General features: G+C 40.6%; 1 protein-coding gene across 1 annotated transcript in view; it reads left to right on the top strand.

Annotated features, from left to right (window-relative positions):
• The window catches only part of LOC136863317 (neprilysin-11), a 269,715-nt gene that overhangs the window by 137,862 nt on the left and 114,353 nt on the right, over positions 1-17,500 (top strand). The window contains exons 6-7 of the mRNA XM_067139702.2: positions 6,794-6,955; positions 14,672-14,755. Of these exons, the coding sequence (XP_066995803.1) occupies positions 6,794-6,955; positions 14,672-14,755 (246 nt within the window). The remainder of the gene's footprint in view (positions 1-6,793; positions 6,956-14,671; positions 14,756-17,500) is intronic.

Below are 17,500 nucleotides of genomic sequence, written 5' to 3'. Positions count from 1 at the left end.
CAGATTGCCACATGTTTGCGTAATTCTATAAGACTCAACAACTCCATTTCTTGACCTTAATACCTTCCTCTTCATTATGAATATGACGTAGCATCACATGTACATGGTCTGATGACCAACGTCTCTCTCCCACGGTGTTTTTCTCTATTTGCTCCACTGTTGTGGGCGACAATTTATTACATGTTTTGGCAATCCTTTGCTCCCACGGCGTCTTTCTCTTGAATTGCCCCACAGTTGGGCAGCCAATTAACTAACATGTTTTGGCGACCCTTTACTGCCACGGTGTCTTTCTCTATTTGCCCCACGTTGGGCGCCAATTAACTACATGCACCGCTCCCGCGTCCAGGTGGGATGCACGAGTTTCCAGACTAGCTCTTAATAATAATTTCATCTGCCAAATGTAGCTGGGTTGTGAGTTCCGAGTGAGAAAGAACACCAATGGCTTACGGTAGATCCCACCCTACGTAGATGAACGTCTTCAACACGCTTATGGTCGGTTACCGTGTTTGTATGATACCGCATTTTTATCGTAAAATCAGACTATCATGGTTTGTCAAGGATTCCGTATATGTTATCATCATAATCGCAATCAGAAATATTCATGGTAAGCTTATATCTAATACTTATTCTAGGTAGACATTGAAAGAATTTAAATGTTTCTACTACTCAGCTTTATTCATAAATTGATCTAAGAATGAGTTGAAATTAGAATAGAGTGTCTTGAAAAATTATCCACACACTGTAGTTGGTTTCCTACGCAATCATCTTCTCGATGATGTACTTATGTTGCATCGGAGAAACTAGGTTTAGGAAAACCTCTAATAAATAAATGAACTCAGGCCTCCTTCATCTGAATTCTAGTCCTGGCCTATCGAAGAATTATATCCTAACTAAATAGTATTCAAGAGAATTAAATGAAAAGAAAAATAAATACATTATATGATCAAGTAAAATTATTCTACATAATTGTAAAAATTGGATGCATCCTTAAGGTTTAAATATAAACAAGCTATACTTCCTACTATATACAATGTCCAAGTTAGGTTTGAATTGAAAATGTGAAATGCAAAGAAGGTGGCCAATAATTAATCAATTAATTAATTAATTAGTTAATTAAGATCTGGAATCTTTCCATATTAAAATAAATTGCTTCTTAAAATTACCAAAATCCTATCGTGTGAACCTACATTCACATATAATTAAAGAAATGTATATCACTCGGCTGAACACTTCACATTAATGTCCGCACAGTAGAAAAATCGTGTAGGAAAATTAATGTCAGTTCATTAGGGAATTTTTCTAGTTAAGGCTTCAAATTTTTCTCATGTTTCATATTTCGTTTTTCAGTAACCTCCACATAAGTAAATCTAAGTCCACCTTAAGTCGTAAGCAATTCTCAAATTAACTTCATTGTAAGATTCATGTGACTAAAATTATTCAATTAATATTTTCATTCATGGTTGAAATTCAATTAAAGTGCGTATATGACCCAATATAGCATTACCAAGTGTATACAATTAATCTTCCAACGAATAATACCATAGGTAGGAAAAATTGACACATAGGAAGACTCTAACTTCATCTAAAATCCACATATGAAAGACTAAGTTACCAGTGATGGGTTAAGTTGCTCCCATAAAATCACAGTTAAATTGCCGTCTGTGGGAATGCATGAAAACAATCGTAGGTATGTCAGTGAAGGCCTAAATATTGACGTAGGTGGCCTCTCGGCTCTTCTGATGATCCTACTTACTCAATTAAGTCTATTCTGATGGCATTAAGATCGTATCCTAATCTGTATTATGTATATATTAGGGAATCAAATAGCAATCGAAAACAGTGTGCTTCAATACCTATACCTTAGCATGTGCAACCTTCACATACTACCATCTCTCGAAGAAATACTATGACCAACTTCCTAAATATCAATAACTATCACCATCAAAATATACTATCAACTCATATACTTATTATATTCACCATTTAACATTTCAATTCTCACGTAGCATTCACAATAGAAGCACTTGTTTCATCAAAATGCGCCACACATGTGCCATAACCTACACATATATAAATCATTATCATTACTGTCATAGTATCAAAGATCAGCACATAGTAACCTTAAAATTGTGCCACTATATTTTATCGTAACACTCCCTAAATACGATCTTTACGCATATTATTTGTTAAAGCCATCACGCATATGAATATCAACTTCCTCTTAATATTCTAACACTTCACTGACAGCGAATTATGAAAAATATCAATCACTTCTCCACTATTATATTGACAAACTTACGAACGGCATTCACTGGTATTTTAACGCCTATGTCTGGGATTTACGGTATCTTCAGATGAATACCTATCTCCTTATAAGTACACTCGTATATTAACTACGCACACACAAAATATTATGACCAAAAGAATAAGGTTTTCTACTTACGACACGACTCAAGTGGGGACTTAACTTTGCTTATCGGAGACTGACTTCCATCTCGCTGTTGATCGTCATGGGATGGTAGGCCTCGCTCCATGGTTCGGCTTAAGTAATCGGGTACATCTCGTCATCACAGCTGATTACTTCCCTCCTGGATCATCCATCTCGTGAAGCGTCACCATAGCCAGAGTAGTCTTTGCCTCAGCTTCTTAGAACATCATGACGGTCTTCATTGCGTCAAGGACAGAAAAACACAAGGCATTAGTTGATTTATACATGTCGAAAACTGCTCAGTAGTGCAAATGTGATAATATATCTGTTTTCTGATACGTCTAATTTGTTTATATGAACTCTAAATATCGTCTTATTTCCGCTGCCTCGCTCGCAGAATCGATGTGAGATTTACGTGCTTTTAGAATTGCACTCTATTTTTCCTCTAATTCAGCTCTCTTAACTTCTTGCAGTATCGGGCAAAGAAAATGTTCCGAGCCCAACCGTGACGTAGTACAAGTCCAACTTGACGTTTCTTAACAGCTGGTCTTTAATCTTGCGTATACGTCAATCACAGCTGATGTTTAGCAGGTTATCGTAGATTTGATCTTATCTTCAATAACTGATCAAATAATCCGATAAGTATTGGTTTCTTTATGCGATGCCGTCTTACTTCGATGCCGTGCTGAATTGAGATCTGTTCCAATGGAAGACTTTTTTTCAATAATCGATTTAAATAATCCGCTCTCGTCATTCTTTCGCACCGCCTTCTAAAAGTGGTTCTTTCCGTGATTGCCGGTTGAACTTATTGCCTCTTCAGCTCGTATCGCTGTTAATTGCTTTATTTTGATTCTTTAATGGCTGGAGCGCCATTTTTGTTCCAAATACGGCAACTATAGAACGGTGAAATGGCACAGTATGTGTCTCTGTTATTCGTTCAGGCTTCAGTTTCTTATCAAGTCACGTATATTCACACTAACGATTGAAAAAGTGACATTAAACGTACATTACGGGTAAAAACATGATTTGTCAATGACAATTCGTTAGTGAAAACCATACTTATTTACATACAGGCAGGAAGATTTTACATTAATGTGCCGGCATCTACAAACGGGTGTATCAGTTGTATTCGTACACATGGACAGGATGATGCCCACCGTTTGGTTGCGATGCACGGAAAAGTCTCAGTGACGGCATACGACTTGTCAAGTGGGATAGTCTCCTTCCTAGTGTATCTGTGGTTGACATCGGTAGGAGGGCGGATTTAAGTACGGAGCTCAAGAACACTATACTTAAACTGGGCACTTAAAGGACTTTAATTACGAAAGATTGAACAGCTGGTCAATAGAACACATTCTGCTGTGGAATATGTGGTCGATACATTTAAATACAAAGGTACTATTAAGAACACGCGAAGGAAACCCAAGAAGAAAGTGTTTAACTGAAAGGAAAGAACGGCTTGTTGTTCGGCTTATAAAGTCAGATTCCAAATTAAGTGCATCAGTATTGAGACAACTCATGGAGGAACGAACTGGAAAGAAGATCAGCAACTCCACCATCCGTCGGATCCTGTATCGGCATGGGTATAAGGAAGAATCCCTCGGAAAAGGCCATATGTAAGTATAAGAAACAGACGGCTTATACTGACATTCGCTAAAGAGCATATAAATAAGGAGAAAGAATTCTGGAAAGGTGTTATCTGGTCTGATGAGACAAAGAAACCTTTCTTGGGTCAGATAGCATCCACAGAATATGGAAAAAAATTGGTACGGACAATTATGGGATCAATACATTCCCATCCATAAAATACGGTGGTGGGTCTGTAATGTTTTGGGGCTGTATGTCAGCCAGAAATGTGCGTAACATATATTTCATCGACGGAATAAAGAACAGGGAGGGTTATAATGCAATCCCGTGGGCAAACGTGAAGCAGAGTGCCGAAAATATGGGGGTGCCACCTGTTTATATATCCCAGCATAATAATGAACCAAAACACACTGCTGATATTACAAAGACATGGTTGATCTGGAAAATTCCTAAGCAGCTTAGAACACCTTCCCAGTCTCCGGATTAAAATCCCATCGAACATCTTTGGGCTACGTTGAAGAGGAACCTCAGTAGGCTATGCGAACGAAGTAGGAACTTAAAAGTGTGATTCTTCAGGAATGGCAGAAAATCAGCCCCGAGATGTGCAAGAAATTAGTGTATTCTATGCGGCGACGATATCAGACAATTAAGAAGTCTTGGGGACATTCCACTAGATACTAACATGTTCCAGGAACCTTTTATTTGTTTGTTTATTTCAAGTGTTCAGTTTGCTTGTACGAATAGGAATGATACAAGATTATGGGCGCGCTTTTATTTATTAGAAGCTGTATGTTTGGTTAACATGATTGCAGACAGATACAGTAGATATATGTTTTCTGAAGGCTTTGTTGAATGGATATTGAGTGAATAAAATCCTTTTCAGTTTATTATTTTCTGGCAGTGCGTTGAAGTACTAAAGCAAACAGCCCGTACGAATAGAATAGGTACATACTGTATTTCTGTATGACGGTAGAGAATGCCTAGTAATTTCATAGCATTGACTGTGTGTATCTGTATGTGGTTCTTGAATTGTAATCTGGTATCGAATATTATGTATCCCCACTGAAACGACGCCATCTTCACCGTCAACTCATAGAAGTCATAGCACATTTACGTGGAGAGTGCGGCTGTCACCATCTTCGTCAAATGCGGGAAATTTCCCCATCACTTAGTAGCACTCCGGATTGGAACACGTTCATAGCTACCGGCAATCCAACCGAGGAACTCACTGCCAAACTAGGGCGAAACTCTAGTAGTTTAATTTCGGAGGTAGTGAAAATGATAATGAAAATCCACAGCCTCTTTCCAATCATTTGACAGGGTCAGGAATAGAATTAATGAATGCCCCATCTATCGGCGAGGATAGGAATTGTGCCTGTCGCACTCACACTCCTCTGGAGCAATGATTACTGACTGACAGATGAAATTAAGTGGTAATGGAGAGTGTCGCTGGAATGAAGGATGGCAAAGAAAACTGGAGTACCCAGAGAAAAACCTGTCTCGACTCCTCTTTGTCCAACACAAATTTCACACGGAGTGACCGGGATTTGAACCACGAAACCCAGTGGTGAGAGGTCAGCGCACTTCTGCCTGAACTACTTGGGCTTATTTCAGAACTAGTAAATTTTAATATTAAGAGTAGGTAACATTAAATTATGATTTGCTTCTGGGATCTTCATTGTTGATACAAAAGCCAAAGGAAGGTATTTATACAAGAGAAGTGCACCACTGCATAGGTGTCTTAAGGGCGCACTAGCCGCCAGCGTCTTGGAAAGGTGTGGTATCCATCTGATGAGCCCACTGCCACACTCAGGCGAAAGAAGGGAGATCCTACATAGTTTCTAAGCCAATATGGTCTGAAAACGGAAACTGATGTTTTTCCTAAAATTTGCTTCGATTTCCCGGGGCACATTGTGATATACATTTTTTCGTATATGGCCGTTTTGAAATGTCCTGCTGAGGCATTTAAATAGTGAACGTATAGCCCGTCGAAAGGCCACGCCCACTTCCTCGATGATTACTTTGGGAATTTCACTGTATTTCACGTTTCCGCTTTGAATTTCCTCCGATTCCAGGATTACTGCTCTGTGCTGCGATCTATGGAACGTTTCGGTACTTACAGTATATGAACAGACGAACATTAGAAATAGTCAAATTTAAAAAAAATTGACGGGACTGTTTTATACATAATTCCTGTTCTGAATTTCATGTTTAGTATAAACTGAAGGCAAATTACTGTTGACATTTCAACTATTTTTAGTTTGAAATATTGTTTATTTACAATGGGTATTGGTTGTCCTGGAAATCTAAGAGGAAGCACTTGCTGATGCTTGTGGTCAGTCGTGAGTTGACGTGCTTTTCCGCAGAAGTTGGAGCTTTGTATTAATGTTTGTCTTTTAGAAGGTGTGAAACACTCCCTTTCACAGGTAAGCACAAAATGCTAATAAACAATCTTGCCTGCAAACATTGCGAAGTTTTTACGCAACTGTCTTCTGTTTGATTCAGGATGGAAGGAGACAAAGTACATTTATGCACTGTTGTAAGGAATCGCTTAATGGAGACTGTATAAAGTCAGGGAATGGTGTTCTTTAACCAATCACCGAGGAACCACTTCGTAAGACCATAATAAATGTGCCCAGATTTCTATTGTATTGATAGGTTATTAGGTACAAGAGGGTTAACATCGACAAATAAATACTTGTTCTTGTAAAGTTCTGAAATTGAGATTCACATATAATTGACGATAGGTGGGAGTAGTAGTTTCTTTGTTTGTTCCAGCATCACGAATTATTCAGTCCCTAGACCGTGATGTGGATCCCTGCCACGACTTCTATCAGTTTGCATGCGGAGGCTGGATACGTCAAAATCCCGTGCCCGAGTCCCAGTCATCGTGGGACCAATTTCGCGCTCTTCGTGGTGAGCTGCTCCTGCAAATTAGAGGTGAGATTACTAAGCATTAATTTTATGAAAATATACAAATTTCTGTTTCCATGTGTAATAAACACTTGATATTATAGTGATTTGAAGCAGCGTTCCATCCCACATTGTCCTTTACTCAGTCCTTCAGCCATACGTAAATATAATACATTAGATCTAATATAAACGGACCTTATGTTCATATCCTGGGCCATGAAAAGTACATATTATCACGTGATAAGGCTGTCCTACCTATCAAAGTGCATACAATAATATAGTAGGACTGTACACTGTATGAAGGTACACAAAACAATGCAGTAATACTGTACACTACAAGCAGGTACACACATTAATACAATAAGACTATACACTCTATGAATGTACACACAATAATACAGTACGACTGTACACTATTTAAAGGTACACATCATAATACAGTAATACTGTAAGCAGGTGCGCACATTAATACACAAAGAATGTATATTATATGAAGGTACACACAATAATACAGTGAGTCTGTACACTGTATGTTTTTTCAATTTGTTTTACGTCGCGCAGACACAGATAGGTCTCTTGGCGACGGTGGGATAGGAAGGGCCTAGGAGTGGGAAGAAAGTGGCCGTGGCCTTAACTAAGGTACAGCCCCACCATTTGCCTGGTCTGAAAATGGGAAACCACGGAAAACTATCTTCAGGGCTGACGATAGTGGAGCTCGAACCCACTATCTCCCGGATGCAAGCTCACAGCTGCGCACCCCTGACCGCACATCTAACTCGCCCGGTGTACACTGTATGAAAGTACAGACAATAATACAGTGATACTGTACATTATATGAAGGTACACAAATTAGTACATTAGGACTGTACACTGTATGAAGGTACACACGTTAATACATTAACACTGTACACTATATGAAGGTACACACAATAATACAGCACGACTGTACACTATATGAAGATCCACACCCATTAACTGTAGGTTCTAACTTGGTTGAATAACACAATTCTGCAACTGCAACCTTTGCCACTATACTGAAACACAACTTGTTGTTCTGTAACCAAAAGCTCTGCCATTATACTGACACAAAACGTGTTGTTCTATAACAATAACTCTGTCGCTATGCTTACACATAACTTGTTCTTCTGTGACCACAAGCTCTGCCGCAATAGTGTCACACTTACTTGCTGTTCTAGCTCCGTCCGCTGCTCAAACGTTACGTCCTACAAGCTGGCTCTTCATCATATTAAACTTTAGAACGTTCTCGTATCGTTCTTGCTGTTCTTCCAGATTACATTCTACGTCCTTCCATTAAGAATACATCACCTGCTTCCGAATACGGGTTTTAAGCTTCAGGGTTGCATGGGTGTCCATCCAAGTTGATGCTTGTTATTTCCCTCTCCCAGGATAATGTTGTTTGTTCCAGGGAGTAATATTACAGTGACTTTTGTTTATAACAGGAATGGAGGGAGGGAGATTAATTCTGGAGTGTTAGAGGAAAAACTTGGGGGGGGGGGGGGGAAGGGTAGGTTGGCCAAGGCGTGAAAGGGGATTTGAAACAGTTCAAATTGAAGAATGATCTGTTTGTTTGTGAAGGACACGTTTAGCTTTGCAGTGGGAAGTTTTGGGTTATTTTCTTTGCATTTTGGGATGAAATAGGATTTCGGTTGGTTCTCAAACCCCCTCTCCGAGCGAACTTGCACATGTCGGCTAACTATAGGCTAATGTTCAGGAGATGGTGAAAAGGAAGCCCTCCATTGGTAACCCTGGAGGCGGTTTTCTGAGGATTCTCATATTCGTTGTGGGACTGTATGTTTGTTGCGACCATTGATCCTACCTGCTAAGTCCTATCCCAAATTTTCTCGACCATTTGAGAAAACTTCCTCTAACTCTCTAACTCAGTGGTAGTGCGCTGGCCATTGACCAAGGAGAGTACGGAGGTCCTTTTCTAGCTCGTATGGTTCAGGGACTGGGTCACATTTCCACTCACAGCATGTTCCCCCCAACACCTTACTTTGAAGACCCGTCCACCAAGACAGGCTGCAACTAGGCCGTGGAAGCAAAGCAAACGAAAGCCAAGCCATCTATGTACAGGCTTTGAAGGCCCTTCGAGGGGGTGGACGGCTCTAATTGGTACTCGCTTGTTTTATAGGCTGAGCGAACCGCGTGGTCATGTGCCTCTCCAGAAGTGGAAATCTCGTTTCTCTACTTTCGTATTCCTGACAGAGAAATGACCTTAGCTATGGCAGTCACACGGGTAATGTTATTGTTACATAGTTTTCCGAGTGTCAGAGGGAGAAACGAGCGGTAGATCAGACACTGGACAAATGTACACCAAGTAAAATTTTAATTTGAAGTATACTTTCAAGTTTTCTTTTCTTTACCTTGGTGGATAACCTTTTCCAACAACAATAGCAATAGACAGATTTCAACAAGAAATAAATAACAATTCATAACCGACAAGCTTTGAAGCTTATTTAGTTCACATCAGGGGAGTAAAGGGCTCACGTTTCCTTTACACAAGACTTTAAAACGAAACCAGACCAATAGGTCTTACAAGTAATTTGAATATTAAGCCTTCAGAAATAACTCCCCCCCCCCCCCCAGAGGGAATATTGAACCTTACTTTGTTCAAATAGAGCAAGAAGCAGAAGCTTCCAGATCTAAGTTATCAACCTCAAATCCAATGTTACATTTCAAAAGCGTCTCGAACCCTGAACTACAATTTCATTTTTCAACGGCCTAATGACCCTAGAATTCATATCAGATTTACATTTGAGAATTTACAACAGAACACCTCTTTTTATTTCTAAAAGTTAATCAGTTTTGACTCGCTATCCTATGAAGTGAAAGGAATGCTGAACACTGGAAGCAATCTCGGGACATGTCATGTCATAAAATCTAATGGGGCAGAAGGCCCGGTGACACAGGAGATGAGCCGTACTATCAGGTGACTAAGACCGGGAAGAAATAAAGTTAAAGTCTGAAACAGTATAGAAATTTAGAGTTAGAAAACTTCGTCACCAGAAAGCAATGTGAATAAGGGAAACGAGGGTACACACTCGTACGTCCTTAGATTTACCAAGTCCCCATGAGGGGTTTACACCATGTCCGTAGACAACACAGAAAACCTACATAATACAACTTAGAACCCTACATTAAACTAAAGGTAAACGCAGCATTTCCTGACTCTTGCATGCTAGGGGAAAACGCTGGTATCTTCCCTTCGCGACAAGCAGATACAGTTACATATTAGGAAAGATTATGCCTACCTAGCTGCCGTTATTTTACCTCTACCCCAGCCTTGTCCACCGTCTGCCAGGAGGAGATCTCACTTTATATTGCACTCTCCAAGATCAGATCAAGACGCTCATATTCAGTTAAAAGTCACTGCTGTATATAGCTGATTGGTTGATCATGAAATCATAAGACAGTAGTGGCAACTTCGAAACCAAAGACACTTGTCCAGTATGGGCCACCTAATACAGAAGCAATTCTCAACCAATTAGACACAGTAGTAGTGACATCTTGTGATACACCAGTAAATTAAGTGTTCGTAGTCCAGTTCAACTTGTCTGCGTGAGACTTCACTGCCAAGGGATGTTTGAAGGTTTGGCTGAACTCAGAGAGAGACCGTACAACTGATACAATTATTATTATTATTATTATTATTATTATTATTATTATTATTATTATTATTATTATTATTATTACCGGAATATCGTAGTTGCAGAGGTTTAAGAAGATGCGGGCTTGAATGGGTGGACAGAGAAAGGATAACAGCAAAATTTAAAACACTAAAATTTGATATTTTCTTCTTTTCCCCTTTTATTTCTGACATTTTTTTTTGCTAGGGGCTTTACGTCGCACCGACACAGATAGGTCTTATGGCGACGATGGGATAGGAAAGGCCTAGGAGTTGGAAGGAAGCAGCCGTGGACTTAATTAAGGTACAGCCCCATTGCCTGGTGTGAAAATGGGAAACCACGGAAAACCATCTTCAGGTCTGCCGATAGTGGGATTCGAACCCCCTATCTCCCGGATGCGAGCTCACAGCCGCGCGCCTCTACGCGCACGGCCAACTCGTCCGGTATTTCTGACTTTAAATTTGACGAACAACATCAAATAACGGTCGAATAGACAAATGGTGAGCTCATCAGCTCTGATCACAACACTGACTCACAGTCATAATTAGTTACAAAATGAGCTCGTAGTTCAAGGTTACGCTATTTTCAAAGAGCCCCTTTGCTCCACTCAATTTACACTCTAGGAGACTAAGCTCCAAAACTTACCATAGTCCATCCTCTCCAAGGCACAATTTTCTTATCCAAACGCTAGTCAAACCTATAAAACAGTGTTCACTTTCCTTCCTGCTCGACAGTCTGATCCACAATAGATAATGAGTAAGTAGAAATTAAACAGAGGCAATAAGTGCCCATTCTAAATGGCCTTAGTGGTCAAAAGAAAAGGTTTAAGAAATCGGCTAGGAGGCGAAAAACTTGAACTCCTTTTGAAATACCCCTTGAAACACTAAAGATCCTATCTGGGCTTATGGCCCGAAGTTACAGAATCTAAGCCTATACTACAGAGGGTGATTAGATGGTGAAAATATGAAGTTCCAAAATAAGTTTAAAATTTAAATTTTTAGAAAATCATAGTCACCCCCACACCAAGTTGAATGGGAATTAAAAGAGGGTGAACACTCTTTACTCCCTAAGTTACATTTTCCCCCGCAGGGATTTGAATAAAGACTTGCTTGAAAATTTACATTTCAAAGATTAAGTTTAGAAATTTACATTAAGAATGGATTTTGAAACCTTCCCCTCAAGTCAGCTTTCTGAAGCTACCATATATTTAACAGATGCCTGTCATTACCTTGAGCTGCTGGGCCTTCCGACGACGGGCAGGGCTTTTCGCTGCCTCCACTATCGCATGCACTCTAGACTGGAGCGATAAGAAGACAACATGGCCCAAAAATCCTAGCTTTTATAGCAAAGGAGAAGTTCCAGAACTCTCTTTGCCGATGGCCTGTACACACCCGCAATTTTGATGGGCTAACAAAATAAATACCAACACATCTGATTGGCTAATCATTTCAGAAAGAAGGAAGTGATAGAAGTGCTAGTAACTTTCGCACACAAAAACAATCTACAAACTCTTAAGCTTAACCAACTTAGAAAATAAAAATTTCTCTGAAAATTAACTTGTCCGTCCTTCCACCAGAGAGGGCACATAAGTCGACAGTAGAGACATCTGAAGATTAAAGTTCAAAATTCTTCCAATACACAGTTCCGGGTTTACATCACAGATTGTCTTCTAAAAGGCGCTAAGTTCAAATGCACGGAGAAGGTGTACCTCATGTTCAATTATTATTATTATTATTATTATTATTATTGAAACCCATAGAGTGTTAGTGTAACTTGTACATGTATATAAAGACAGTACAGATCGTTGTTGCACCTGCAAATTTCATGATTTTACGATGTTGTGGGAGAAATACTGACCCACAGCACCTTCTTGATCCTTACCGGCCAGAGTTCTAAGCTGAAGCATTTCGCATTATTATTATTATTTAATAAAACCGACAAACTGCAGGGACTGATTCCTGACTGGATATGGAGGAAAAAATGTCCTATGAACATGTGTCCGGAAATGGACGGTGTGCGTGCAATGACAACAAAAAGTCCCGGAACACAGTACATAGCTGAATCGCATCCACGTCTCAGCAGATGTTCAAAGCGGCCTCCATGGGCAGCAATGCACACCTTCAGACGTCGTATCATGGATTACCTCACTCTTTCGTACATCCCGGCTTCTCGCCGAATAGCGTCACAGGCGTCGTGAACACGCTGTTGAAGGGTATGCACATCAGGAACTGGTGCAGCATAGACAACGCTTTTCATATATCCCCAGAGGTAATAATCCAGGCGTTTAGGTCCGGTTATCTAGGAGGCCATGCAACAGGGCCTCCGCGTCCTATCAAGCGCCTGGGGAAGATGTTGTTGAGGTGTTGGCGAACTGTTCTGCGGAAGTGGGGTGGTGCTCTATCATGCAGACACCACATAACCTGTCTTATTTCCAAAGGCACATTCTCAAGCAATCCAGGCAGAGTATTCTTCAGGAAGTTCAGGTACGTTCCTCTGTTGAGACGTTGTGGAATAATAACTGGTCCAAGTATGTGGTCGCCAAGAATTCCTGCCCAAACATTGATGCTGAACCGATGCTGGTGAGAAGCTTCAACCATTCCCCGGGGATTTTCTGTAGCCCACAGATGAAGATTATGCAGATTGACGATGCCATTTCTGGTAAAGGTTGCTTTATTGGTAAAGAGGACTGACGACAGAAATCCCATAACTGTGATGGCCTGGTGCAAAAACCATCGACAAAATCCTTCCCGTAGAGGGAAATCCGCTGCTGATAATCCTTGCACCCGTTGCAGATTGTCATGCAGGATACACATTATCGTAGTTTGGCTTACACCATGTTGGTGGGCCACTTCCCTGGAGCTTGTACTAGGGTTCGCCTCAATGTCCTGTAGAACCTGTTCCTCCAGATCTGGTGTACGCACAGTCCGCCGCCTCCCTGCACGTTCGTCTGTCTGAAGGGCCCATGATCACACAAACGCCCAAAAATGACTTGAAACGTTGTGTGATGTGGTTGGAGTCTGTGAGGGTACTTGTTTTAGTATAGCCGTGCTGCCTCTCTACCGTTTCCATTGACTTGGCCGTACATAAACACCATCTCGGCTTGTTCCCGACATGAATACCGGACTATTCTGCTTCCGACAGTACGCTGTTTCAATCACACTATCTGTAACAGTAGAACCACTCTGCAAGTAGTCAGAGAAAATGTCATTCATCAGTGCCATCTACCGTCGCAACGATGTATTTCCGGACACATGTTCATAGGACACTTTTTCCTCCATTTCCAGTCAGGAATAAGTACCTGCAGTTTGTCGGTTTTGTTAAAGTTCACCCTTTATAGCCCATAATTCAAAGTGTGTCTGTTTCTTTTCCATTTTTACGAATTAACTCAGCATTTTGCAATGTTCACACGTACTAATGTGCAAAAGATTTAAATATTTGTCTGCTTGTGAGCTGTTTGTACGCCTACTGGAGATATTTCATCCATACTTTATGTTTATAACATATAAAAGATGTTTGTTTGGCCAGTATCTGTAAGTACTGAGGGTTTGCAGGAGTAATCAATTAAAACTTCCCAAATATCTCTGTTCATCTTGGGTTTACAAGGCATGCTATAGAATAAACATGGTTCAAATGTAATCTCAGGCAAGTTTTGTTCAGGGAAACTTATCGGTAGGAAGAAGGTTTTGAAACTCTCCCGAGAAGACCAAGACATGTGTATAGAACTGGAATTATCCCTTCCAGTTTTCATTCGCACTCTGCTTTTGCAATGACACGTCACAAGAGTAAACAATGACCCCTTTGATCATGGGCCCTTCACCGTCAGGGGTTCGTAGTACCAGAAAGATGCTTGTAAAATGGCTCTGTCAGTTGTTACCTCGAGGCCAAGCTTGGTATTGCTGAGACATCCTGTCGACGATGAATACGCTCTACTTGGAAATTAATAAAATGACCTTCGGGAAAGTTATTATCAAATTCCTTTTAGACGTGCGAAGTATTTTTTCTTCGTTTCGTGTATTTTCCTTTTTTCTGTCATTCAAGCTCCGTGCTAAATTCCTATCGGTAACTTTCAATTCTCATGAATATATTCTTCTTCTAGAACTCCTTGAAGAGGGAGGATCCCCGGAGGACATAAAACCAATCCAACAGGCCAGAATGCTCTACCGAACCTGCATGGATACAGGTAAGTACGCTTCTGATTTCTATAATTGCTGGATAGGAAAGGTATGGAAGTAGGCTAAGGTTATTATTATGTTATGATTTTTGTTCGCTCATAGACCTTTCGTAAAACCATAACATTCACTGGTACCGATGCTGACAACATAAGGTACGATCCATCGTTTACGAATGATGATTTGATGAATATTTAATAGTGAATCGGTGGAAGATGATTTGATGAATATTTTAAAACATTCTTAAGGAAGATGATTCTGTAAATATTTCAATTATCTTCAACTTAAGACATGATGGAAACACTTTAGATGAAGACTACTCCAGGAGGTAGCAGGAAACGGAAATCCTCCGCCGTCATGTGCGGTGAAACCAGGCCGTCGGATTCTGGAGAGCCTGGAACATCATTGAGGAAGAGTCGAAGCGTCCCAGTACTTCAACGCACGAGATGAAAACCAAGCGAAAACACCGGCTTGGAACGCTTAACATCAATACACTACTGAAACACGAAAATGATAACAACTGATCAACATTTTGGAATACCGGAACATCTTCATACTGTCACTACAAGAGACCAGATACCTGGGCGAAATCCCAAAAGATTCAGACAGGTTCAGGATCTACAAGGGAAAACCCGCGATAAAGAATAGCTCCAACATAACGATCCTAGGGGCATGGTTATAAGGAACAGAACGGAGACCATCATCCCGCTCCTCTCCTTCAGGTTTGGTAATGAGGCCTATACAATTTTCAACGCACACGCCCATATAAATGAATATAATAAGAGAAACCCAGAAAAGGTGGACAACTTTTGGGAAACTCTCGAATACGCAGCTTCCAAAATCCCTGTACATCATGCAAAAATCATGTTCGGTGACTTCAATGCTCTGGTTGTCAGGGATAAGAAGTATAAAACAATGGTGGAGAACTACACGCCACATAGATGAATGAATAAAAATGGTGAAAGACTTATTGCATCCTGTAGGCAATTTCACCTTAAAATAATGTCCATATATTTGAAAGACCTCCCAAGGAAGAAGAAAATAGGGGTCTCTTCTAACTAGATCCCAGGGGAGTTCCAGATTGGACATATCGCAATATCAGCCCGAAGTCGAAAAGAAATCCCGAACGTCAAACTAAGTAAGAGCGCCAACAGCGACTCGACCACTATATCTCAGAGAACAAATTAAAACTGCAGTCAGACAAACCCAAACCGAGAGCCAGCAATAAGCCCAGAGTCAATACAGAGACTCTGAAGAAGAAAAATATAGATACGTATCTTGAAAACCTGTCTACCCTTGAGATGGATAGCTGAGATGAGGTCAGAGGATCCTTGATCAAAACATCCGAAAGTTTGGGAAATCCTTCAAGAAAACGGAAGCATAGGTGATGGAATATAAAGTGTGACGAAGAACTTGAAACATGATCAAAGTCCTGGGAAAAGTGGGTGACAAGAGTGGCTTGAATAACTATAGACCGGCAGGTTTGACGTCCATCAGATGCAAACAAGTAGAGCAATTTAATAGTAAATTATTTAAGGTTAAAATGGGACGCTTCCGGAATGAATTTTTTTGCTATTTGTTTTACGTCGCACCGCCACAGATAGGTCATACGGCGACGATAGGATAGGAAAGGCCTAAGAACGGGAAGGAAGCGGCCGTGGCCTTAATTAAGGTACAGCCCCAGCATTTGACTGGTGTGAAAATGAAAAACCATGGAAAACCATCTTCAGGGCTGCCGACAGTGGGGTTCGAACCCACTATCTCCCGGATGCAAGCTCACAGCTGCGCACCCCTAACCGCATGGCCAACTTTCCCGGTGGAATGATATTTAAAGGGCAGCATGGTTTTACGGAAGGCTTCTCCTGCGAAACTCAGCTCTGTTCCGTATGTCAATATATATCGGATAATCTCGACAGTGGGTAAAGGATTGATGCAATAGTAAATGATTTTGCTAAGCTATTCGATCTTGTGCGAAATGACATCCTCTTTAACACGTTTAGTGCGTACGGGCATTGACATCAGCGTTGTGAATTGGATACAAGAACTCCTCAATGGAAGAACTCTCAGGGTGGGCGTGGGAGAAACGCTATCTTCATCAATAAGCGTTATGTCTGGTGTGGCTCGGGGTAGCATTTTTGGGCCAATTCTTTTCATACTTTTCATGAAAGATATGCCTCATTCGAAAAAATTGGAAGTGAGCCCCTTTGCCGATGATTGCGACATATACCGGGAAATAAAGACAGAGGACGAACTACTGCTTCAGCAGGATTTAGATATACAATTGAAAAATGGGCGCGTGAAAATCGAATGAAAACCCACAGCGGAAAACGCAAGAAATTGTGTTTCAGTAAAAAGAAAATGACAGGAAAGAGGCATAACGAAATTGGAGGGGAAAGTGTTGTTGAAGTTGACAGTTGTAAGTACGTAGGTGTGTGGAGCAAGTGGAAATGTAGTTAAGAAATCCTAGAGATTGTTACATTTTATTATGCGGAATCTCATGAAAGCTAATTCCGGTGCCAAAAGTAAAGCTTATGAACGCTTGGTAAGACCGATTCTCAAATATGGATCTGCGTGCTGTGACCCGTACAGGGTGGGTTTAATAAATTCCCTAGAAAAAATTCAAAGAAGAGCGATACGTTTCGTAACCGGGAATAGGAGGAATATCACTAATTGGGAAAGTCTTGTATCTAGAAGAACTAGAGCTCGCCTGTGTGGTATTTATAAGAGCTATACGGGAAGGGCTGCCTGGAGTAGTA

The sequence above is a fragment of the Anabrus simplex genome, chromosome 2 (assembly GCF_040414725.1).
Source record: "Anabrus simplex isolate iqAnaSimp1 chromosome 2, ASM4041472v1, whole genome shotgun sequence".
Lineage (NCBI taxonomy): Eukaryota > Metazoa > Arthropoda > Insecta > Orthoptera > Tettigoniidae > Anabrus > Anabrus simplex.
Note: the sequence above shows the minus strand (reverse complement) of the source record. Positions and strands in the feature narration are given on the sequence as shown.